A 24,858-nucleotide genomic window follows, 5' to 3' on the forward strand; every position below is an offset into this window, starting at 1 on the left:
GCGGCATAAAGGCAACTAACGGTGCGCAAATGGTTCCTTGAGGCAGACCGGATAAGGATGGTGTCCGATCAGACGATGTAGGGGGAACAGTCGCCATGATGGGAGCTGGTGTCGAGGTTTCAACCCGCTCGACAGAAGGAATGCGTGGACTAGTTCTGGTGGGGGTCCGCACCACGGAGGAAGTAGATCGCGATGTCGCCTCCGTCCAACGCCTCTTGCGGCTTATCAGTGACTCCCCAGAAGAGGCCGAGTCCGACGCCCCGTTGATCGGAATCATTGGCAACCGTGTGGAGGGAGGATTCGATGCACCAATCGCTCCACCGCTGGGCGTTCGGCTGACTATCCCTTCGCTCACTAATGCTGGCGCTCCCTCTCTCTCTTCGAGCGGGTCTTCTTGCGAGCCGATCTGCCACAAACCGCGGCTCTCCAACTCAGCCACGGTCGTCGCATTGATCTCAGTATCCGCAAGCTTAGCTTTGCCCGCCAGACATGCATGCAACATGACTTGAGTTGCAAAAGAGAAGAAAAAATCAGTTAGATTCAAAAGTTAAGCCAAGAAAGAGCGTACCTAAGCTGGACAGAAACTTTGTGCGGATCGGGCTCAAGCCGAACACATAGAGGACTCCCTCATGCAGCAATTTGTGAATTTGATATTTTTGCCCAGCCAATTGTGAAGCTGCGTGGAGATAGTCCGATCGGCTCTTGTATTTCTTGAGCTCGGGAGGATTTGGCATTTCTAATTACCATCTAGTCGGGAAGTCCGGCCGCTTGGGAAAGCGAACAAAAAAATAGCAGTCCTTCCATTGTTTATTGGAGGACAACATCTTATCAAAGAAAATAAGGCTCACTCGGGCTTGGAAAAGAAAAGTCCTCGGCTTAGACAAAGTCCGGCCGCTTGGGAAAGCGAACAAAAAAATAGCAGTCCTTCCAATGCTTATTGGAGGACAACATCTTATCAAAGAAAATAAGGCCCACTCGGGCTTGGAAAAGAAAAGTCCTCGGCTTAGACAACTTCGGATAATAGAAATAATGGAAGAGTCGAGGAGTAAGGGGAATGTGGTGCAGGCGGAATAGAACAACGACCCCGCACAGCAGCTGAAAGGAGTTCAACACTAGTTGATGTAAGGAGATACAAAAATATTTGCAAACGGATGAGAAGAAAGGGTGGATCGGGAATCGCAGACCGATGATAAATTGGTCTCTAAAAAAAGTTACAAAATTGGGCGGCGATTCGTCCGGACGGTCAAAGGTGGAAGGAAGACCAATTTGATAGTTAGATGGAATTTCGTATGCAACCCTCAAACTCTCCGCATCACCTACATCGAACCTAGACTCAAGGGTGGTGTATCAGAGTCCAGGGACGACGATGGGAGGCTGAGATGAGCTTGCCATCGAGAGAACGAAAGAACAAGATTGAAGATGGCCAATAAAAGAACACTAGACCGAATCGATTGAAAAACTTACAAGGAAGATTATACAGAATTGATCACAGAAACGAGAGATTACCGGAGTACAAGCAGATCACCAGCGAACGAGCGAAAGGCCATAACAACGAAGCTCGAAGACAAAGGCACAAAGTGGAGAAGACGATGGCACACGCGAGGCTTATAAACCGCATGGCTGGTCGCTCTCAGCTGTCCGATCCAAGGTTTTGAAAACCTAGAAGAAGATCTGACCGTCGAATTCAAAAAGACGCTAGTCACGTCAACAAAGGATATCCGTTTGTCTTATCAGGCGTGCGACAGCAGAGAGAGGGACACGTGGCATGCGGTTATCAGACAACATTTAATGAGCTTAATTAAAAGGGATGACCGCGTGCTCGGCCATAATTATCAAGGATTTGCACGGGCTTCGAGAAATATGGATGACGTTGGCGACGACCGCGCTCTCTCGAAGAAGCACATATGGAAAATTCTCAAAGTATGGTCGCTCTTCGCTCCGCTCTGCATATAGTTACCGGACCGATCGCCCATTTGTCATGGTTAGACAACGACTAAGAGACATTGGTTGATGCGCCGATCAAATACTAGGGATTGAACACTCTGATCGACGAAGAAATCACCAAGGAAACTAGTTGTCCAGTCAGTCGAACATGTAGCCTCCTTCGACTAGACTTGAGGGGGAGACTTGTGATACGACGATAAGGGAAAGCCCACCTGTCACAGGTCAGTTGACACGGTATCAGTCAAAGTCAAAGCGGTCAACGCCAAAACTTACGAAAAGAAACTCAGCTAAAGGTGGCTGTATGTTTATCCCGATCGGCAAATGAGAAGGTCGAGAGGATCACCCGACCGGTCAGACGAGTATATCACCCGGTTGGTCAGACGAGCGGACATTATAGGTTGGTCGGATGAATGAACAAGCTTGTAGTCGATTGTTCCGATCGGCAGGAAAGCAGGCTGCTCGGATCGCCCATCCGACGCAAGGAATGACATTACACAAGAGGAGAGAAAATAAAAGAGAATGCTCTGTCTATTATTAATACACGGAAGTCAAGACAAAGAACACTCAACCTATCATTAATGTACGAAAGTCAAGACAAAGAAGCTAAGCCTTCCTCTAACCATTAATATCATTAAATAAGGGCATACGAACGATCACAAAGAAATGTATAAAATGGTATGTCAGTATGAGGAAAGATAAGATTTAACATTTTCTTGATTACTTTCATTTCCTGATTTTGACTTGAACGTCGAAGGGATAACGTCAAGAACCTCTTCCCTAGTTTGATTTTGTTTTATAAGATCAAAGTCTTCTTTCCGTGAGTGGTCATCCCATCCTCGATTTTACAATTTCTTTCATTCGGGCAGAATCACTGGATAATAATGAGAACCATATTAAAAGATAATTATATCATTTTACCTAGGATAAGAAACCTTTTAATAAAAAATCAAAATAGAACTTCCATTCGACGATGCAATCCATTCATAAATATCACCTTATTTAGTTTCCATCTCGTCACTCAAATCAACTGCAGCCATTAGTTTGCCTCTTTCTCTGTTTTTTTTTACCTTCATCTTTCCCACCAAACATGGAACCCTCACCGCTGAGGCTCCCACCACTGCCATTCCCATTCCTCTTGCTTGCTTCTATATATATCCTTCCTCATTCTTATGCCCTTCCAGTCTGAAGTGCTATCTATCGATCGGGTAGCCAAGATGAAGGTACGAAGCTTCTTCTCCAGTCTAAATATATTTCTAAGGTCGACCGATCAATTGCATGCCATCAGAGAAGCCCTTAATTAGCTTCTAGCAGTATTAATTAATCATGCTCATTTTCGATTGTGATATCGAAAGCAGCCATTTTGTGCACTCTAATTTAACGATATATGAAGTTTAGATTCTACCTTTGTAAGCATTTGAGCTGGTGAATGGCTGTGTTTCTGTTGCGCAGCTGCTTGGTTGGATGCATCGGAAGTTCCGGCAGAACAGCGGCGAGGAGCTGAAGGACCTGGGAGGCGCGGCCGGTATGCTTTCCTTGCTGTATACTGTCATTTAGCATTAGAACGTCCGTAAACGTGTTCCAGCGGGGCCTGCGCACGTTATCCGGGTATGGTTGGCTTTCGCTAAATTGCGCTCGTCCGCATGCGTCGTCGCAGGCGGCACTTGCAATTGCCTCTCCGGGCGCCCGTCGCTGGATCTCGATCTCAACCGGCGCCGGCTTAGCCGGTACGACCCCCTCAAGGCAAGGAGCCTTCGCCTTCGGGTTGAGGCTGTCAATGACGGCGGCGACGAGGGGGCGGATCGGACGGCGGAGGAGCTTTTTGGGGGACTGCTCGCTATCGGAACCCTGGGAGTCGGGACGGAGCCTATCGAGGAGAAGAGGGAGGAAGAGGATATGGAGGACTTGGCGGCGAGTGAGGAGGTCGAGGGCAAGGCGTTAGAGGCCGAGTCGGAGGAGGCGTTGGCCGCGGCGACCCCCGCGGCGCTGGAGGCCATTGCGGAGAAGGAGGCGGAGGCGACGACGGAGACGGACTTGATCATGGTGAGCGCGGAGCTGGAGAAGGTGCTGGCGGCGGAGGAGGAGAAGAGCGGCGGCCGGATGTCCTCGGCTCGCTCCAGCCACGCCGGCGCCGCGGCGTGCCCCCTCCAGGGGTTCCTCTTCGGCCTGCCCGTCGAGGCGGCGGAGACGGCGCTGATGGCGGAGGAGGCGGCCGGCGGCTCGCGGAAGGAGAAACGGGCCTCGCTTGGCGAGCTGTTCCTGATGAGCCGGATCACAGAGGAGAGGGAGGGAACAACGGAGGGTGAATCCAAGCTCGTCGGAGTAGACGGACAAAGAAAACTGACGGCTGAGATGTGTTTGGCGAAGAAGAAGCACCGGGGAAGGAAAGGATCGGACGGTGTACACGCATCGAATGGCTCAACCGTGGAAAAGAAGTTTCAAAAGGTACGCCTCACTATATCACCCCATTTTCGGATGCAGCTACCAAATGCATGCTTCAGCTTCGAGAACAACTTGATTGATTCTCGAATAATAAGCAAGAAAATAGTTCAAAATATTATCAGAAGAGATACAATACCGTGAATTGAGCTTTGACAAATTGATTTGGGATTGATATGATCTATATATTCAACAACAAATAGTTGGAACTAAGATCAAGCTAAGACATGGTTTGTAGCCTTCAAGTCCCTTAAAGTGTGAGTGATTTAGACTTTGGGTTTTCAACAATTTCACCATTTGTTTCAGAGTTTAACTGGAGAGGTATGTGAACCAGGATTACTCAACACTTCATCTTCGATATTCCAATTCTTATCGAGAACAATGTTTTGGTGATCGAAAAGGTTGTTTTAGTTACGTTGTCTTGGAAGGTTCTCTTGCTTCTACTGAATCCTCTTTGTTGAATTCCCTTATTGTGTATCGGCTTTTCTATTTTAATCTCATGCCATTCTTGCAAAACTCTACTCAAGTGAAATGTGAGAAATGTAGGTAATTAAGCAAATATTTGCTTGTTTTTCCTCCGTAATTTATGGATCTTTCGCATGTCGTTTACAACTAAATGGTGTTGTCCACATCGCATATCATGAGGAGCATGGGTATGGGGTTAGAAAAATTCTCCATGTTTTCTTTCCTTACTTTGTTCTATCTTTTTTTTTCCCTTTCAGTTTGCTCCTCTAGTTTCTTCGCAATACGATTGCCTACACGGTGTTCATCATCAGTCGATCCTAAGGAATTTTTCCTTGAAGCTAATCTTTCTTCTGCAAGAGAAGTAGGCCTTATCGATGACTGATCTTTATTTACACTAGTCATCAACAAGAGTTCCATGTTACTGTCCTTGATACATCATTCCACAACGACACCAACACATTCTTGTGTTTCCTTTTTTCCTTGCACCAAGTGGAAAATCCTCTGTAGATGATGCTGATTCTATCATCCTGTCACAGATGGCCCGTTCGTCGGGCCGAGCTGTCCCGCGACTTTAACATATGGCTACAAACCAGTGGAGCCAACTAGGATCGAAACAAACACCACCAACACCTATTAGTTGACAATCAAGTATCATCTCACTTGATTCATTAAAAGTGACCCAACAAATGTGATTGAAACCTCCATCTCTCGGCCAACTTGATTAAGCAATCAAAAGCTACATGTATTCGATACTATTGAATTGAATACAAATGGTTTCTTGTGACTTTGTTCTTAATTTGTAAGTTGATAATCAGTTATAATTTCCATGTTTCAGATCCTGCAGTTGTTTCACAAAAAGGTGCACCCTGAGAGCAGCACCGCCATCATTTCTAAGAAATTTTCTAAAACTGGTAGAACTGAGAAAGAACACTACGTGCCTGGACATGGAGGCAGCAGTGACAGCAAAGTCATCACCACTTCAAAGGCAACAAGCAGGAAACAAAACACTTCCATCTCTGTCTTCGCCGATGCTCCATCATCGGCCTCCAGTGTTAGTGATTCGAGCGGCAAGAGCAACGGGGAGCACTGGATTAAGACAGATGCAGAATGTAAGTAATTTCCCTCAAAATTCTAATTCTGCCATTGATGCAGCAGTGTCATTGTGTTATGTGCTTGCAGATTTGGTGCTGGAGCTGTAGAAATGGAGGATAATGAACTCCTTTTGTGTTCTTCCTGTCGAATAATAGCGAGTGTGAAGTACTTTGATGGGATTAGTAAAAATACTAAACCAGTTGGCCTATCTGAAACTTGTTTATATTGAAATTTACTCATTTTGTATCATCTTGAACTGTGGCTTGAATAAACTACTGCTTGATTTATTTCACTTGTTGGATTCCATAGATTCTCTTGAGTTGCAAAAACCACTCAACATGTGTTTCTAGTGCATGGCTTCATATGAGAAGTAGGAACTTGGTGTCTTTTTGCATGAACAACATACAATGATAATGAGATATCTTGAGATGTATTAGTATTATTTTTTAAAGAATTCAAATCTCTCTTCTTCACTAATTTGTGAAAGTTAGAAGTTTCTCTGAGTTGCTCAATCATTCTTTGAAAAGTGCCAAGATATATTGTACAAACCACATGTGATGGACATTATTTACCATCTTTTGTTTTGTTTATTTATTTTTGATCAAATCTTTTGCAACTTTCTCCAAAATCTTCGATAAATTACTGAACCATGTAGGTAAGTTTTTTAAATATTTAAATCATGTATACTAATTTTAAAATTACTAAATCACATCTCCAGTGATCCGGATATGAAAGGGGCAGAGAAGGAATTAAGAGGAAAGGGGAGGGCATTTTAGACATTTGGAATCAGATTAGGTTTTGGCTTGAAAAGGAGATCACGGTTCATTGGGGAGAGGGGGGGGTTTCGTGATTTTTGCCGCCGCCAGCCATCAAGGAGGCTCTCTCTCCTTCTCCAGCTCTCCGCCAGCGCCGACGAAGCCGCCGGCGCTCCCTTCTTCTCCTCCTCTCCTCCCTCGCCGGCAGCCTCCGCGCGCACAGCGCCTCCCTCGCCGGCAGCCTCAGCTGCAGATCCGATCCACCGCTACGACTTCGGCACCCATCTGTTGTGTATTTGGCCATCGAGCCGTTGTGCTTCGTCCTTCGTGTCACCATTGGTCTTGTGAGCAGTTCTTACTAACTAGCCTATGAGCCGTGACTTTGTTGTGTTCCAGCCGGCGCGCCGTTGTCACATTCCGACCCGCGGGCGATGTCATATGCCGGTCGTGTCGCCGTTGTATTCCGATTGTGTCACCTTTCGGATCCATGCCACATTCGGCTCCGTGTTATCACCCCGGACCCAGCTCCTCTTGGTCGGTTAGAGGCATCCACCCTTCCGGGTCAAGACGACTCGGTCAGCTTCACAGCTCACCCATCCATCCGAGGGCGCCCGAGGGGCTCTCGTACCTTTTCCGCATTTAGTTAACTATTCCGTCTTTATTATTCATATATGTCTGGGATTCGCCTCGAGCACCGAGGTACCAGAGACCGGGGGAACCCGGTCGCTGGATACAGGTACAGTTGACCGGAGGGGGACTTCTGACGATCTGGTCAACGTAGAGGACAGATCATCGACCGGGTCATGGGGATGCGGTCAACCTTCCAGACACGTCACACCGGCAGGTTCGTTTTCTCAGCTTCCAGACAGGATCAAATTGGCGCCGTCTGTGGGAATGCGCCTGATCTGGAACGTGAAGATGGATGATGCCGGAGAGTTCTACTATTCTCATGACCTAGGTCAGTTTTCCCGTTATCTGTCCTCGGTTAGTTATATGATCTGTATTAGTCCCTCGAGTCAAAGCCCCCGAGCCGATCGGCCGGGAGGTTTATATCCGAGCCACAGGCTCGAAGCCGAAGGCCCCCGAGCCGTTCGGCCGGGAGGTTTATATCCGAGCCACAGGCTCGAAGACGAAGGCCCCCGAGCCGATCGGCCGGGAGGTTTATATCCGAGCCACAGGCTCGAAGGGCCCCGAGCCGATCGGCCGGAGGTTTATATCCGAGCCACGTGCTCAAGACGGCCCCCGAGCCGCCGGCAGGAGATTTATATCCGAGCCAAGTGCAAGACGGCCCCCGAGCCGCTCGGGAGGTTTATATCCGAGCCAGGGGCTCGATGGCCGATCGGCCGGAGGTTTATATCCGAGCCTGGGCTTAACAAGGCCCCGAGCCGATCGGCCGGAGGTTTATATCCGAGCCACAGGCTCGCCCCGAGCCGTTCGGCCGGAGGTTTATATCCGAGCCAGGCCTCGGTTAAAGGCCCCGAGCCGACCCCGAGAGGTTTATATCGCCACGTGCTCAAGACGGCGCCCCGAGCCGCCTCGCCGGAGGTTTATATCCGAGCCATGGCTCGAAGCCCCCGAGCCGCTCGGCCAGAGGTTTATATCCGAGCCACAAGCTCAAGAAGGCCCCCGAGCCGATTGGCCGGAGGTTTATATCCGAGCCACGGGCTCGAAGACCGAGCCGCTCGGCCCGGAGGTTTATATCCGAGCCAGGGCTCGGTGAAGGCCCCGAGCCGATCGGCCGGAGGTTTATATCCGAGCCAGTGCTCGAAATCGAAGGCCCGAGCCGTTCGGCCGGAGGTTTATATCCGAGCCACGTGCCCCCCGAGCCGATCGGCCGGAGGTTTATATCCGAGCCAGGCTCGAAGAAGGCCCCCGAGCCGTTCGCCCGGGAGATTTATATCCGAGCCACAGGCTCGAAGACGAAGGCCCCCGAGCCGTTCGGCCGGGAGGTTTATATCCGAGCCAGGGGCTCGAAGCCGAAGGCCCCCGAGCCGATCGACCGGGAGGTTTATATTCGAGCCACAGGCTCGAAGACGAAGGCCCCCGAGCCGATCGGCCGGGAGGTTTATATCCGAGCCAGGGGCTCGAAGACGAAGGCCCCCGAGCCGTTCGGCCGGGAGGTTTATATCCGAGCCACAGGCTCGAAGACGAAGGCCCCCGAGCCGTTCGGCCAGGAGGTTTATATCCGAGCCACAGGCTCGAAGACGAAGGCCCCCGAGCCGATTGGCCGGGAGGTTTATATACGAGCCCGTGGCTGCCACGGGCTCGATGGCGAAGACCCCGAGCCGATCGGCCGGGTTTGAATTAGCCCACAGCGTCCGTCGAGCTCCGACGTTAAATATCGAGAGTCGAACCGACGACTATAAAAACCCCGGCTTGAAGACCGTCGAGCTCCGACGTTAAATATCGAGAGTCGAACCGGCGACTATAAAAACCCCGGCTTGAAGACCGTCGAGCTCCGACGTTAAATATCGAGAGTCGAACCGGCGACTATAAAAACCCCGGCTTGAAGACCGTCGAGCTCCGACGTTAAATATCGAGAGTCGAACCGGCGACTATAAAACCCGCCTTGAAGACCGCTGCATGGACTAGTTATCAGATATTCTATCTCCCCCGTTCGGGGTTGAGCGGCCTTCGCTGGTCACGGACCAGATTCATGATCATCTATCTCCCCCGTTCGGGGTCGAGCAGTCGTCGCGGCCAGGTATCTATTCTTCCGATCGACATCATTCCGGCCGCACACGCGGCATCGTCCGCTCGGCGTTTATTCGATCGATCGCCATCATTCCGGTCGCACGCGCGGCATCGCTCGCCCCGCATTTATCCGACCGATCGACATTCCAGTCGCACGCACGACAGCGTCCTTCTAGCATCTATCCATCCGATCGGCATCATTTCGATCGCTCGCACGACAGCATTCGTCTAACATCTATTCATCCGATCGATAGCACTTCGATCGTCCGGTCGGTATCTTCGCGGATGCGCACTCGGCATTGGTTCAATTACAGACTTGGTCCGTTCGGTATCGTTACCGTCTCCTACGACATCACTATTATAGCGACCGCTCGAGCGACATTATATTATTGGTTCAGCGATTTGGCTTTGACATCGAGAGCGGTTCAGCTCTTTGCGATTGACTGTCCAGTCAGTCGGACTCATCGCCTCCTTCGACTAGACTTGAAGGGGAGGCTTGTGATCCGGATATGAAAGGGGCAGAGAAGGAATTAAGAGGAAAGGGGAGGGCATTTTAGACATTTGGAATCAGATTAGGTTTTGGCTTGAAAAGGAGATCACGGTTCATTGGGAGAGGGGGTTTGATTTCGTGGGAGAGGCCACCGCAGCCAAACGGAGTCCTGTGTGTCACACGGCCTCCTTCTTCTCCTCCTCTCCTCCTCACGGCCAGCTCACAAGACAGCCTCCTCACGACAGCCTCCTCGCCGGAGCAGCCTCTCACATCGCACACAGACAGCCTCACGGCAGCCCTCACTCTCACAGACAGCCTCCCTCACACTGGCCTCACACAGACAGCCCTCGGCCGGCTCACAGACAGAGCCTCCTCACGGCCTCTCTCATCACAGACAACCTCCTCGCACACAGACAACCCTCACGGCAGCCTCCACACGCAGAGCCCTCCCAGACTCCCACGGCAGCTCCCGGTGCCGACTTTGCCTAGTGTTCCGACCTACGCGCCGTTGTCAAGCCTCTGCGCGCACAGCAGCTCCCTCGCCGGAGTGTCCCTCCTCAGATCCATGCCACATTCGGCTCCGCGTTATCACCTCCGGACCCAGCTCCTCTTCGGCCGGTTCAGAGGCATCCACCCTTCCGGGTCAAGACGACTTGGTCCGCTTCACGACCAGCTCACCCATCCATCCGAGGGCGCCCCCCTGGGCCAGGGTACGTTCTCGTACCTTTTCGCATTTAGTTAACTATTTTGTCATTATTATGCGATTACTCAGCTGGATACAGGTACAGTTGACCGGAGGGGGACTTCTGACGATCTGGTCAACGTAGAGGACAGATCATCGACCGGGTCATGGGGATGCGGTCAACCTTCCAGACACGTCACACTGGCAGGTTCGTTTTCTCAGCTTCCAGACAGGATCATCCAGTATTATTTTTGCTCCTGTTATTATTCTCAATCGACTACTACATTATAGCAATCAATTCATAATACTATTTATCAACGTAGTAAAGTCCTTAATCAATTGTTACACTGTAATAATTGATTAAAAAAATTATTTTATATTTAAAAAATTACTACTCTCAATATAATTGATTAAATTTATATTTGAAGACGTGGATATAATCAAGAAAATTAGACTAACATATAGAACTTGTCTCTATATCATTCCAACTTCTCTAAGTCCATAAAAGGGCAGTCCGATGCACGAAGCTCCCACTATGCGAGGTCTCGGAGAAGGATCCATTGTACGCAGCCTTACTATGCTTTTTACAAGAGGTTATTTTCAAGATTCGAACCCGTGACCTTTTGGTCACAAAACAACAACTTTATCATTGCACCAAGCCTCCCCTTCAAGTTAGTTTCAGCCAAATCCGGACTAAAATCTTTTGATTAATCTAAAGAGCTTGGAATGATATGAAATTATATCCTATGTATTCGTCTAATTTTTCTTATTATATTTATGCTCTCAAATATTAATTTGACACACTATATTTAAAACAGTGATTTTTTGAATACAACACACTATATTGAGGGTAATGATTTTTTGAAATGAATTGATCCGGTGGTAAGGACAGGGCACCCACGTTGGCGGCGGTCAACGACACGTGGAGGTCAAAGGTCAATAGGAGCGGCCCCGAGATCCTGCCGAGCAGACAGGACCTCTGACCGGCCGGCCGGATATCCCCCAAGCCGAACGGAGTATAGCTCGACCGCAGGTCGAGCTTCCGACGCTCAAGGTAAAGTAGCTTGTGGGCCGAGCGGACAGGCCGCTCGGTCGGAGCACAGATCACGGAGGTGCGATCCCATCCGAGCATAGAACCGAGGATCTTCCCGCTCGGTCCGATGCATACACGTGCCCGAGTGCTAGGAGCGCCGAGCGGCAGGACCGCCTGGCCCTGGAACAGACAAGAGACGCAAAAGGACGAAAGGGACAGCTGGTAAACATCATCCTCGAGACGCCCGCCGCCGACAAGTAGCATGGTCGGCGGCCGGACCTGACAGAGTATCATACGGTGGAAGTTTCCACCGTCACGTCAGGGATATGCTCGGACGATTGCGGAAGGGTGTCAGACATGCTTTTCTGACACACTCATTTGGAGGTATGTTTGGGAAAGCGTGCACACATCGAGAAGCGTGCCCGCACCTCCCCGGGGTCCTATATAAGGATCCCAAACTTCGACGGAGGTATGCAAAATTCTCATCACTGTAGCCACAGTTACTCTGCCTCTTTTCTTCTTTACCTGACTTGAGCGCCGGAGGGTCGTCGCCGGGAACCCCTTCCCGGCTCGGCTTCTTTGCAGGTTCGCCGGAGATCCACATCACCAGTCGGAGACAGCGGAGAGCGTCACGCCCCCAGCATCTGTCGACTCAGCGCTCGGACAGGATCATGAATCAAATCGTTTCATGTTCAAAAATCATTATTCTCAATATATTATGTCAAATTGATATTTGAAAACAGGGATATAATCAAAAGATCTAAACGAACAGATATGACCTAGTTTTATGTCATTCCGAGCTCTTTAGATCTATTAGTTAATTTCGATCAAAATCGGCTGATGAACCTAGAGAACTCAAAATGATATAAAATTAAGTCCTATATGTTCATGTAGTTTCCTTGATTATATTCATATTCTCAAATATCAATTTAAGCCACTATATTAAGAATAATGATTTTTTAAACATAAAATGAATTTTTTAATTGATTGCTACAATAATAACTTTACTGCACTAATAAATTGATTATTAAGAACAATAACAGGGGTAAAATGATATTAAGTACGTAATTCGATAATTTTAATATTAGACATGTGGTTTGAATATTTTATGTGGTAAAAGGTAATTCGCTCGTCTCTAGTATCATTGTTAATTCGTCTCTAAATTAATACGAAAAAGATAAATCATAAATATTTACTAATTATTAATGTAAGTAGCTAAAATATCAAAGAAGATATACTTAGATACATCAAATTTTGGCCTTACAAGCTGTGGTGATTTGAATATTTTAGAAACGTATCTAGCTATGTGGTTCGGTAATCATACGTGATGGACATTATTTACTATCTTTATTTTTTTGTTTATTTATTTTTGATCAAATCTTTTACAACTTTATCCAAAATCTTCAGTATATGAAAGCCCAAGTCAACATTTGGAAAGTGGCATAGTGCAATGACTCACGCCCCAAAGCTTCTAACAACTAAAAGACACAGATGTGATGGTCGACATGATTATGATGGTTCATGAGATTAAGTCCACTAGATCCAATCCAACACAAGCTAAAATGACTTGAATAACCCATTGATCTCCCTTTAGGCTATTCATGGGGTATAAAATTTACTCGTCCCTAGTATTCCGGCCAATCCATCCTTAATTAATACCGAGGAGATAAACTCTAATTAAGAGTATGGTGGAATGATAAAATACTCAAATGAATTCAAATCCCACTATAAAGAATATTCTAAAGATCTACTTCTAAAGTAGATAAGCTGAACTTAGGGTATCTTCAATAGTTAAATCTTTTCATAAGCTTTTTTTTTTAATTTTCAATATGCCACAATAATGTCACATCAAAACTAGAAAAACCTACTATTCTCTCCACAATCAAAAAACCTCCATACAACTTTTTTTTATGGGTCCTACATTACAAATCATACATCTTTATTTTTATTTTTTCATTTAATATCTCTATATAATTTTTACTTAATATTTTATTTAATTCTCATCTTTAAATTAATTTATTTGTAATTTTTAATTAATAAAATAATAAACTTATGATTTTTAATTTAATTTAATTTATAATTTTTATTTAATATTTAATTAACTTATGAATTTTAATTTATTTATAGTCATTTGTATTTTTTTTAACTTATCAAATATATTTATTTTCAAAAGAAAAATATATAATTTAACTATTAAATAAAATATTTAATGGTTTTAAAAAAATCAAACATGCAATATTAATTTTTCAATGATTAATGGCTCCATCTTCAAGAGAAAAAAAGTAGGTTTGAAATATCAAACCTGCTCTTAAAATAAAAACCTCAAAGCTTAAATTATGTCTCCACTCATTAGAGTTTTTTTGTTGAGCTTTTTCAACTCTACAAACCTGTTAAAAAAGTTACATTGGAGATGCTCTTAGTATATTTATCCTACAAGCGAACTAAAAAGGAAGATTATCAACCTAATATCAACTACATAATTAAATTTTGGGTAAAAATTAAAAAGGGTACTCTTTATTTTTTTAAATTATCGAGATAGTATTCTGTTTTATTTTTCTTTTCAAAAGAATGTTTTACCCTCATATAAAATTATCCAATTATCCTCTACTCTATTATTCTCATTATTATCTTTCCATTATATTTCTTGCCTAAATCATGAACTCGGAGCATGTTGTAATAACTACAAAATTGTAACTGATACAATGTAAATATTATATAAGTTTCGAGATATCATACCTTTTAACTCAAATTATTATACAAACCACAACCACATGTGATGGACATTATTTACTATCTTTTGTTTTGTTTATTTATTTTTGATCAAATCTTTTGCAACTTTCTCCAAAATATTCGGCAAATTATCAAACCATGTAGGTAAGTTTCTAAAATACTCAAATCACGTATACTAATTTCAAAATTACTAAATCACATCTCTAATATCATTTTTGCCCTTGTTACTGTTCTCAATCGACTACCACAGAATAGCAATTGGTTCGGAATACTATTCATCAACGCAGTAAAGTCCCTAATTGATTGCTACACTGTAACAATCGATTAAAAAAATCTATTTTGTGTTTTAAAATATTGGTGCAGGTTGCACTGATAATCAGGTTTTGATGTATGACAAATAGGTTAAAGTTAGATGTGTTGTTTGTCTAACCTTTTATCGAGTGTGCAGAAGTTAACTGGTCTAAAGGACTAAATACCAAGTTGAAATTCGGCTAGGTCTGCGGGACCCGATAGCTGGTGGGAAGTCTGGATGGTCTACGGGGTCCGATATCTAGCGAGAAGTCCGGTTGAGTCCGCATGACTTGACAACTAGCCGAATTCCAGTTGAATTTGCGGACTTGACAACTGGCAGGAAGACCTGATGGGTCAAAGACAAGTCAAGCGATTATAATTGGTAAATGGAGGTAAGCAACTGGAGGAGAGATCCGGTGAGAACGCGTTCCCGGTTGAGGGAACTATAGATGTCGGTCCAGCTTAGGTCTATTTGGGAAATCTAAGTTGAGACATTGGCTAGATCCTCGTCTCAAAGAGACAAGATCTAATTACTACTCCTATTTTATTAATGTTGTGCTAACTGTATTTTGCAGAATAAATATATTTTCTATTGTCTGGACTAACCTTTTTTGCAGGGAAGAAGCTACTTAAAAAAAGGGAGTTCGAGCGCCCGGAAGGGATCCGGGTGCCCGGACCAGCTCGCTCGAGCTGGTGCCACAAGCACGCGGGCAACTTGGGCGCCTCGGAGTTGGTCCAGGTGCCCGGATCATAAAACTTATCCTAGAGCTGAGTTGGAGCTCGTCGACCGGCCGAGCCACGTCAGCATGGTCTAAGCGCTCGGAGGGGTTCTAGGCGCCCGGAATGAGCTTATATAAGGGCCTTCGACCAGCAGCTTCAGTAGAGCATCTGCTACAAGTTTCATTTCAAGTGTTGCTCCAAAAGCTCCGATAAAACCGAAAGGCTGCTCCAAAGTTCGAGGAACGAGAGACTTCATTTTCCTTTCTATGTGTCAGTAACAAGTTTTATTTTCAGTTCTTGTACTCAATCTTTGTAATCTATTTACGAACTGATAATAATTGCCCAACGAAAGTGATATTGTTAGTGTTGTCTCTTTGTTTCCCTTTTCCGCTGTGTAACTATTTTTAAATCAAGATTTTCGACGAACGCTATTCACCCCCACTCTAACGTATTTATGATCCTACAAAAAAATCACTGCTCTTAATATAATTAGTTAAATTTATGTTTGAAGACGTTGATATAATCAGGAAAATTAGACAAACACATAGAACTTGACTCCATATCGTTCTGAGCTCTCTAAGTCTATTAGTCAGTTTTGGCCAAATCTAGGCTAAAATCTTTTGATGAATCTAAAGTGCTTGGAGTGATACGAAATCAGATCCTATGTATTCGTCTAGTTCTCCTTATTGTCTTCATGCCCTTAAATATCAATTTGACACACTATATTTAAAACAATGATTTTTTTAATACGACACACTATATTGAGAGTAATGATTTTTTAAATATGAATCAAATTGATTTGTGTTAAAAAATCATTGCTCTCAATTTAGTGTGTCAAATTGATGTTTGAGAACATGGTTATTATCAGGAGATCTAAACGAACACATATAACCTAGTTTCATGCCATTTAGAGTTCCTTATGTCCATTAGTCGATTTTGATATTTGCTAATGGACCTAGAGAACTCAGAATAGCATGAAATCAAGTCCTATATGTTTGTCTAGTTTTTCTGATTATATTCATGCTCTCAAATATCAATTTAAGCTACTATATTAAGAATAATAATTTTTTAAACATAAAATGAGTTTTTTAATTGATTGCTACAGTAGGGACTTTAGTGTGCTAATGAATAGTATCCCGAATCGATTATTAAACTGTAACAATCGATTGAGAACAATAATAGAGATAAAAATGATATTAAGTATGTTATTTGATAATTTTAAAATTAGGTGAGTAATTTAAATATTTTAAAATTTTACCAATATGGTTGGTAACCATATGTAATGGACATTTTTACAATCTTTTTTGTTTGTTTATTTATTTTTATCAAATCTTTTCCAACTTTATCCAAAATCATCACTATATGAAAGCCCAAGGCAGCATTAGGAAAGTGGCATAGTGCATGACTGACACCCCAAAGCTTCTAACAACTAAAAGACACAGATGTGATGGTGGACATGATTATGATGGTTCATGAGATAAAGTCCACTCTATATCCAATCTAACACAAGCTAAAATAACTTAAATAGCCCATTCATCTCCTTTTAGACTATTCATGTGGTATAACGTAATTTATTCGTCCCAATACTCCAGTCAATCTGTTTATAAGTTAATACAGAAAAGATAAATCATATGTGATTATTATTCATTAGTATAAGTGGCCAAGGTACATAGGAAGGCATGTTTGAACGTGCTGAATTTTGACTCCAAAACCTTGTATAATAACATCCAATGCTTCAATTATCGCATCATCTCGACGGGACTCCCTTTAGACTATTCAACTCTAAGAGTAGGGTGGACTGATGAAGTATTCAAATGATTTGAGCTGAACTTAGTATTTATCCTACAAGCGAACAAAAGAGAAAGATTATCTACCTACTATTAACTAGACAATTAAGTTTTGGATAAAATTTAAAAGGGTACTCATTAGTTTTTTGAATCATCGAGATAGTGTTCCACTTTAATTTTTTTATCAAAAGGATATTTCACCCTCATATGTAATTATTCAACTACCCTTTACTATATTATTCTCATTATTATCTTTCCATTATATTTCTCGCCTAAATCATGAACTCAAAGCGCATTGCAGCAGCTACAAAATTAACTACGACAATGTGAATATTATATAAGTTTCGAGAGATCATAACTTTTAACTCAGATTAAACCACATGATATACAATTTATCAAATCGGAACTCATAACGACCTATTCTTAAGTCCAAAAAATATCATTTAAAATATTTTCGAAAGCTTCAAAGAATTTTAATCTTTTTTATTAAGGCTATTTTTAATATTGTAGTAGTTATGAAATCATAACTGCTACAACTATAAATAATAACTGTTATAATTGTAGCAGGTATTAAAATCGTAGCTACTAACCGTTATAAAACTGTAGCTCCTATAATTACAAGTTACAACTGTTAAAGTTATTGTAGTTATAAAACTATAGTTGTTATATATATTATAATAACTACGATTTTGTAGCTACTATACATGTTACAGTAGCTATGGTTACTATAATACATCTGAAGATAGTAATACGAATAATATTAGAGAATAGTTATATTATTTAATATGGTATGAACGTTCTTTTGATACAAATAAATAAATAAAGTGTGGGCCCTTATGATTTTTACCCTTAAATTTTATCTAGTCTATTATACGTATGCCTAGAAAGGGAGTATTGGCGCAACGTTAAAGTTATTGTCATGTGACCAAAAAATCACGAGTCTGAATCCTGTAAACAGTCTTTTGCAAAAAGCAAGGTAAGACTGCGTACAATGGATCTTTTCTCGGGACCCTATATGATGAGAATTTTGTGTACCGGACTATCCTATTATATGTATGCCTTTTTCGATTAATTATTACATAATGTTGTCCATGCCAACTTATAAAGTTAAGTGGGAGGCAGCCATGAAGTTCCATGGTCCAATGACCTACTTATTGGCTATTGAATTAAGAAAGTGATGGGAAAAGCATGAGTGCTTTTTAGTTGTCTGTCCTAAAGGTCAAATCCAATTAGATATCTAAACGCATCACCATTAACGACCCATCATAAAATAGTATAATTAACAAGAACTGCCCTGTTGAGCTAACCCAACCCCCACATGATTGAGTCATTCAATCATATGCCAAAATGAAATGGACGTTCCAGAAAATATATTTGAGTTGAATATACGATATTCTCAATTTAAAAAAATTACAAGAATATATTTGGGCCACTATGTTAGGCAAATGTCTCTCATAATTTATCCCTTTCAGAAAATATAAAATTATTTAAGAGGGCAACTAAGAGGACGACTTTATCTTTATTCCAATCGAGAGAGTATATTTTATTATACTTTAATATTATGCAAAGATTTATTTATTTTCTAAAATACTTTTAGGAAATTAATTACTGCCGATCAAATATTATAATCATTTGTTTATGCTCTTTTTCAATATTTTATTTTCCATTTCATAGTCTTAGTTGAAGATAACAATAGTTATATGCCTTGGCCTACATCACTGGTCGCATGCTTTTGCTTAGGACATTAGTTGTATCCTTTGCTCATGGTGTTAGACTTTGTTGCACCACTGATGGAAGAGATGTAAATTGTAGGTGGTCATAATTTTTTATTCGAGTTAATCAGAATCTTTAATATATTAAATCAAATCTAATTTAAAGATGTATGTTTATTATGATTTTTATCCCAAAAAATCATTTAAATTCTTTTGGAAGACTTTGAATGATTTAATCCTTTTTATTAAAATTATTTTAATTTTTTTCATCGTTAGAATTTTAAGATTATTTAAATATTTATTTAGTTAATATTAAGACTTTATCTTTTTTATAAATAATCTTTATTTAGTTAATATTAGGACTTTATATATTTTTTTTATTGTGAATCAATATTATTCGACTAAATCCAGAGACAACTTTAATGATTTTATGTATGAAATTCTTCTTGAAAATTAACCACTTCTTCAGTCCGGCATCAACCACTTGTCACACAACCTCAATCACGTGGCTTGCCTAAATAAACTCATTATTATAGCACCACGTTTGCCTAGGCAAATGCGTTTCACTATTATAATTACCCTCAAAGAGACTCCTCTTTGGGAGCTCTCTACCAAAGTCCAAAGAACACCAAGAGGATCTTCTCTAGCTACAAATTTTTTAAGACAAAGATTACAAAGTGAAAATTCCCCTTAGTCATTACTTTTTGTGTGTTTGATGGCACATAATTAACTAGTAAAAAAAATGAAATAAAAAGATTCAGAAACAGGCAAAGTGGTGGCGAAAGCATTGATGATTCATGCTTATTTATTTACATCAATTAATTCACCTTCTTCGAAAACAGAGCCTTGAGGCTAAAAAGGGTCCTGCTGCTTTCCCCAGCGGTGCGCTCACGCGCGCTCATCCCATCCTTATCGTCACCCCTGCAGCCCCGCTGGCTGCCCCGGTACCCGATGCACGTGTTCACGCTCAAGTGGAGCACCCTCGTGTCGGCGCCCGCGGTGGCTCTCCTCCCACTGAAGGTGCCCTTATCCCTCTTCCTGTGCTCGGCCCGCCGGATCTGCCACACCGGGCTGGACCGCCCGACCGGGACCCCACCGCTGGGCCGCCCGGGGCTCGACGCCCATCTCCTCCCTCCCACCGCGGTGGAGGCGTGGGGCTTCGAGGACTCCCCCCGCGAGTTGCTCCTCGAGCAAGGGGCGCTGCTCACTCTGCGTCCGGAGATCGATGTTCGCGGACGGACGCCGCCCGCCGCTGCGCTCCCGGCGGACCGGCTACGAGAAAAGGGCCAAATGTGGATGTTGAGCTCCGCGGCGGCGGCAGCGGCGCCGGCCCTGCGCTCCTTGCGGCGATCCTTCTCCTCCCCCGGCTTCTTCTCGCCGATCCGGAAGATGTCCTTCCAGCGCTTGGATCCCGAGGTCGGGGAGCAGGAGATCGAGGCCGTGATGTCGGCGTCGGGAGGCGGAGGCGGAGGATCTGACGCCGGCTCAGGCTCAGGTTCCGATTGCGATACGGGCGGGACGTCGGGATCGGGATGAGGAGTTGGGCGGAGGGAGAGGGTATGGAGGGGTAGGAGGATGCCGTCGGCGAAGAGCTCGTCGGCCGTGAGGAGCTGCGGCGGGGATTCGCTGGCGGCCCAGAACTGGAACTCCAGCGCGGAGGAGGAGGCGCTGCTGCTGCGCCTCGGGTTTCCTTCCGTGGACGCATCCATTTGGAAGAGGAAGAGGAAGAGGAAGAAGTGAAGAATAAATACAAGGGGAGAGCTATGTACCTTTCAAAAGTAAGACCATGGCAAATTTTTAAAATGCCACTGAATATTTAATGACTTTTCAATAATATCCTACAAAATTCTCTTATTATTAAAAATATTTTTATTTTATAATTATTTTTTTTTAAAAATCTTTTTTATAGCCATGAAGTTTTTCACTCAAATATATTCAAGCAAAAGATCGAACTACTTTAGGGCCCTTAAGCTATTTAGATGATAGAAATTAAAATAATTACATTCCATTGTAAATATTTTTTATCCCAAAATACCTCTCTTTTATATTATACGGTAGCAATTTTAGTTAAATTATTTTATAGTGAAAATTGAAATAAATATGTTAAAATAATTTTAATTAAGTTTGAATAATTTTACTTAATTTAGAATGATGTTTATTTTTTTAAAAAATATTTTGATACATTACTACTCAATGCGTGTGCGCGTAATTTTAATTAAATCAAAATAATTTTATTTTATATTATAATAATTTTGATTAAATATATTATAATAGTACTAAAATAAAAGGTATTTTTAAATAAAATAAAATAAAATAAAATATCTTTTTTTTAAAAATATTTTTGTTTAAAATTAGATTTTACAAATTTATAAATCTAATAAAAATATTATTTTTGTATAATCTAAGTTTCTAAATTATGCCCGAACAATTTTGGAGTAGCAGTCTTTGGAATTCAAATTTTGATATTTTTATTTATTTTTAAAAATATTCTATCATTTTTTTATAAGTCCAATCCTTAAAAAAAATTATTCACCGACCACCAAAATAAATCCGAGAAGTACAGATGTTCATGATTTGACAGCCCAACGACCCAACATCACCAATAGTTCGAGCACGGTAAGCGATCGAAATACTCAACGTGAGAATTGAACCCTTCTCACTATTTGAGTTATTCGTCATGTCATTTATCATCACACCATATCATGTGACTCTAAATATTTTATTATTTTTTATATACTAGGTATTCAGATCTTATAACCAAACTAATCTTGGGTAGATGGTCTGATTCTACATTCAACCCACTAAGTAAATTTAAGAAGTGCGATAGCTCTTGACGTAACGTCTCAACTACATCAATAGTTTAATTATCGTTGATATGTCCGTATGGAAATTGAACCATTGTTACTTGAAAAATGCACTATGCCTTTTACCATCACCCTATTAAGCCTTGAGTCCTAAATATTTTATGGTGGTAAAAAAAAAGACGAATATGTTTGCCCCCAGCGCCCCTGCCAATCCGTCCCAGGGCCAACACGGAGGAGGTAAATCACGGACGACTACTAACCTTTGGAATAGTGACTAGTACATAAGGAAGTCCTAAATATTTTATGATTGAAGTAAAAGGGGATTAGCGCTTCTCCACTGCCAGACGCACATCATGTGGAAGGAAAATAAATTAGGGATGATTTTCAGCATACCGAGCGGCCTCCTAGATGAGAGGGTCTCTTGCACATGGCAGCTATTTTTTTTTTTAAAATTAGAATCAAATATTCAACTTCTGCCGATTCATCATGGGGTAACAAGTTCAATTCCTTAAAAAATTTTCATCGACTGTTAGCATAAATTAAAAGTGCTCAGGGTGGATAGTCTGAGTCCAGTGTATTACGTGGGAGGAGGTGAAAGGAGAATATGGAATGATTGTGGGGTGTATTTTAAATCTAAAATTAATTATATTCGCTCATAAATATGAATAATGGATCGGCACATGGGATGCGATTCAGGCCGCCACACTCAGTAAAGAGGCTTAGTAAATGTGGAAATGCCACTTGGGCTGAGCGCCCACGACCCCATCTGACCTAATTCGACTTCGTACGTTCATGTCTAAGTCAGGCTCAATTCGGTGACAGTCGGAACAGCTTAGCCAACGATCGAACCGGATCACGGTTGTACTGCAGCCACAGCGAGCATAGTGAATTGAGTAAGCCGATTGAAGAAGGCTGACCAAGTGAATCAATAACTCCGATGAGTCAGTGCTCGCCATTAGTCTCCTTTCTAACTTACTAATGCTTGTTTCTTTGTCATTTGAAGCCTTTAGGTCCAGTTTAAGACCTAAAGGCTTCAACTTATGGTGCTTTGTTACAGAAGAAGCTGAACACGACATATCAAGGTAACAGGGCCCTTTGACATTTACACGACATATCAATTATTAAATACTCAATTATTCATACAAGAATGTTGATCCAATAGCCGGGTTTAGCCTAGTAAGTCAGCTCAATGATCAATCGACGACTCGAACGGGTGAATCTTGATATGACGACGCACTACAAGTAAATTGTCCATCAGCCATCGATCGAATTAGCGATCAACTTTAAATTCTATTGCTAAATTAGCAACCAAATTAATGTTTGATTGCTAATTAGCGATTAAAAACAATCAAATTTAAATTGTCACTAAATTAGCAACTAAATTAATATTAGATCATTAATTAGTGATGAAATTTAAATTTCATTACTAATTAGTAACTGAATATTAATTCGATTGCTAAATTAGTGATGAAATTAATTCCGTCATTAATTAGATTGCTAATTTTTCATTGCTATTTTAGCTTTCTCATTTCTCACATCGCCCGGTCACTTTCCCAATTCTCATGTGATTTCCATCTTCTCTCCCGATCTCCTCTTCCGACAACTCATACTTTCATAATGTGATTTTATTTTCCAATGATCTCCTCTTCTGTTAGACCCTCCTCACACGATTTTCTCAAGTAAGCTTCTCTGCTCTCTCCTCTCACACCCCCTATAGGCAAAGCAGCCAAAGCGCGACCTCACCATGCCCGAGATTAGGTCGTACTTTAGCGGTAGCCTCGCAGCAAGGTCGTGGCTTAGCTGCAGAGCCGTACCTGTCTTTGACGGGACCCGAAGCGAAAATAAAAAATGACCCTTTTGTTGATAAATAATTGTAATGTTCAATTTACAAATAATAAATACACAAAACACACAAATAAACGAAAAATAATGTATTACATCAATAAAAAGTTAATAAATATTTGAAATAATTACATAAACACTACTCGTCTAGCTGTTTTAGAGGCAAAAATATTTATTAAATCTGCATAATCTAATTGCCGGACTATTTCTTTCTCAATCGATAACATTGCTAGTCCATTTAGTCTATCCTGTGACATTGTTGATCGAAGATAATTCTTGATTAACTTCAACTTCGAGAAACTTCTTTCTGCCTGATACGGTTAGTGATGGAGGGGTCCAAGAGGAAAGGATTAGAAAAGTTAAGGCTATGTGGCGGTCAAAAGTCAAGGGGAGGTGGCAGTCAATAGGCATGGCGACTTGGCGGTCAAGTAGTCAAGCTGACGGGGCAGTCAGAGTTAAGTATAGGGGGTAGCCAGTGGCCAAACAGATTTGTTGATCGAAGAGGCAAAAGTAGGTCGGGATCGGCAGAGCTGAGCAGAGGCAGATCGATCTACAGACCTGCTGTGGAGGGCCAGGAAATACAAGGCGCGAGAGTAGGTCGGGATCGGCAGAGCTGAGCAGAGGCAGATCGATCTACAGACCTGCTATAGAAGGCCAGGAAATACAAAGCGCAGAGGCAGGTGGGGATCGGCAGAGCTGAGCAGAGGCAGATCGATCTACAGACCTGCTGTGGAGGGCCAGGAAGTACAAGGCGCAAAAGTAGGTCGGGATCGGCAGAGCTGAGCAGAGGCAGATCGATCTACAGACCTGCTGTGGAGGGCCAGGAAGTACAAGGCGCAAAAGTAGGTCGGGATCGGTAGAGCTGAGCAGAGGCAGATCGATCTACAGACCTGTTGTGGAGGGCCAGGAAATACAAGGCGCGGAAGTAGGTCGGGATCGGCAAAACCAGGCAGAAGCAGGTTGAGATTGGCAGAGCTGAGCAGAATCAGCTCGATCTGCAGGTCTACGCTGAAGGGCCAGGAAATACAGAGCACAGAGGCAGGTCAGGATCGACAGAGCTGAGCAGAGTCAGCTCGATCTACAGACCTGCAGTAGAGGACCAGGAAATACAAAGCACAAAAGCAGGTGGGGACCGGCAGAGCTGAGCAAAGTCAGCTCGATCTACAGGTCTGCGGTAGAAGGCCAGGAAATACAAAGCGCAGAGGCGAGTCGGGATCGGCAGAGCTGAGCAAAGTCAGCTCGATCTACAGACCTGCGATAGAAGGCCAGGAAATACAAAGCGCAGAGGCAGGTGGGGATCGGCAGAGCTGAGCAGAATCAGCTCGATCTGCAGGTCTGCGGTAGAAGGCCAGGAAATACAAAGCGCAGAGGCGAGTCGGGA

The 24,858-nt window shown here is 42.9% G+C and overlaps 2 protein-coding genes across 2 annotated transcripts; one reads left to right on the plus strand and one right to left on the minus strand.

Annotated features, from left to right (window-relative positions):
- The first annotated feature begins 2,971 nt into the window (after positions 1 to 2,971).
- LOC122046161 (protein LAZY 1-like) lies at positions 2,972 to 6,229 on the plus strand. The gene is made up of 5 exons (XM_042606714.1): positions 2,972 to 3,164; positions 3,394 to 3,466; positions 3,599 to 4,386; positions 5,681 to 5,954; positions 6,025 to 6,229. The coding sequence occupies exons 1-5, from the start codon at positions 3,114 to 3,116 to the stop codon at positions 6,042 to 6,044; spliced, it is 1,206 nt and encodes a 401-aa protein (XP_042462648.1). The 5' UTR covers positions 2,972 to 3,113; the 3' UTR covers positions 6,045 to 6,229.
- A 13,420-nt stretch (positions 6,230 to 19,649) lies between these two features.
- On the minus strand, positions 19,650 to 20,540 carry LOC122048408 (pinin-like). The gene has a single exon (XM_042609978.1). The coding sequence runs from the start codon at positions 20,538 to 20,540 to the stop codon at positions 19,650 to 19,652; it is 891 nt and encodes a 296-aa protein (XP_042465912.1).
- Positions 20,541 to 24,858: the final 4,318 nt, after the last annotated feature.

This window comes from Zingiber officinale, chromosome 2B (genome assembly GCF_018446385.1).
Source record: "Zingiber officinale cultivar Zhangliang chromosome 2B, Zo_v1.1, whole genome shotgun sequence".
Lineage (NCBI taxonomy): Eukaryota > Viridiplantae > Streptophyta > Magnoliopsida > Zingiberales > Zingiberaceae > Zingiber > Zingiber officinale.

Coding starts and splice junctions, on each gene's coding strand:
- LOC122048408 (XM_042609978.1), bottom strand. CDS start 20,540: ATGGATGCGTCCACGGAAGGAAACCCGAGGCGCAGCAGCAGCGCCTCC.
- LOC122046161 (XM_042606714.1), top strand. CDS start 3,114: ATGCCCTTCCAGTCTGAAGTGCTATCTATCGATCGGGTAGCCAAGATG. Junction 3,165..3,393: donor ATCGGGTAGCCAAGATGAAG/GTACGAAGCTTC, acceptor TCTGTTGCGCAG/CTGCTTGGTTGGATGCATCG. Junction 5,955..6,024: donor GATTAAGACAGATGCAGAAT/GTAAGTAATTTC, acceptor ATGTGCTTGCAG/ATTTGGTGCTGGAGCTGTAG.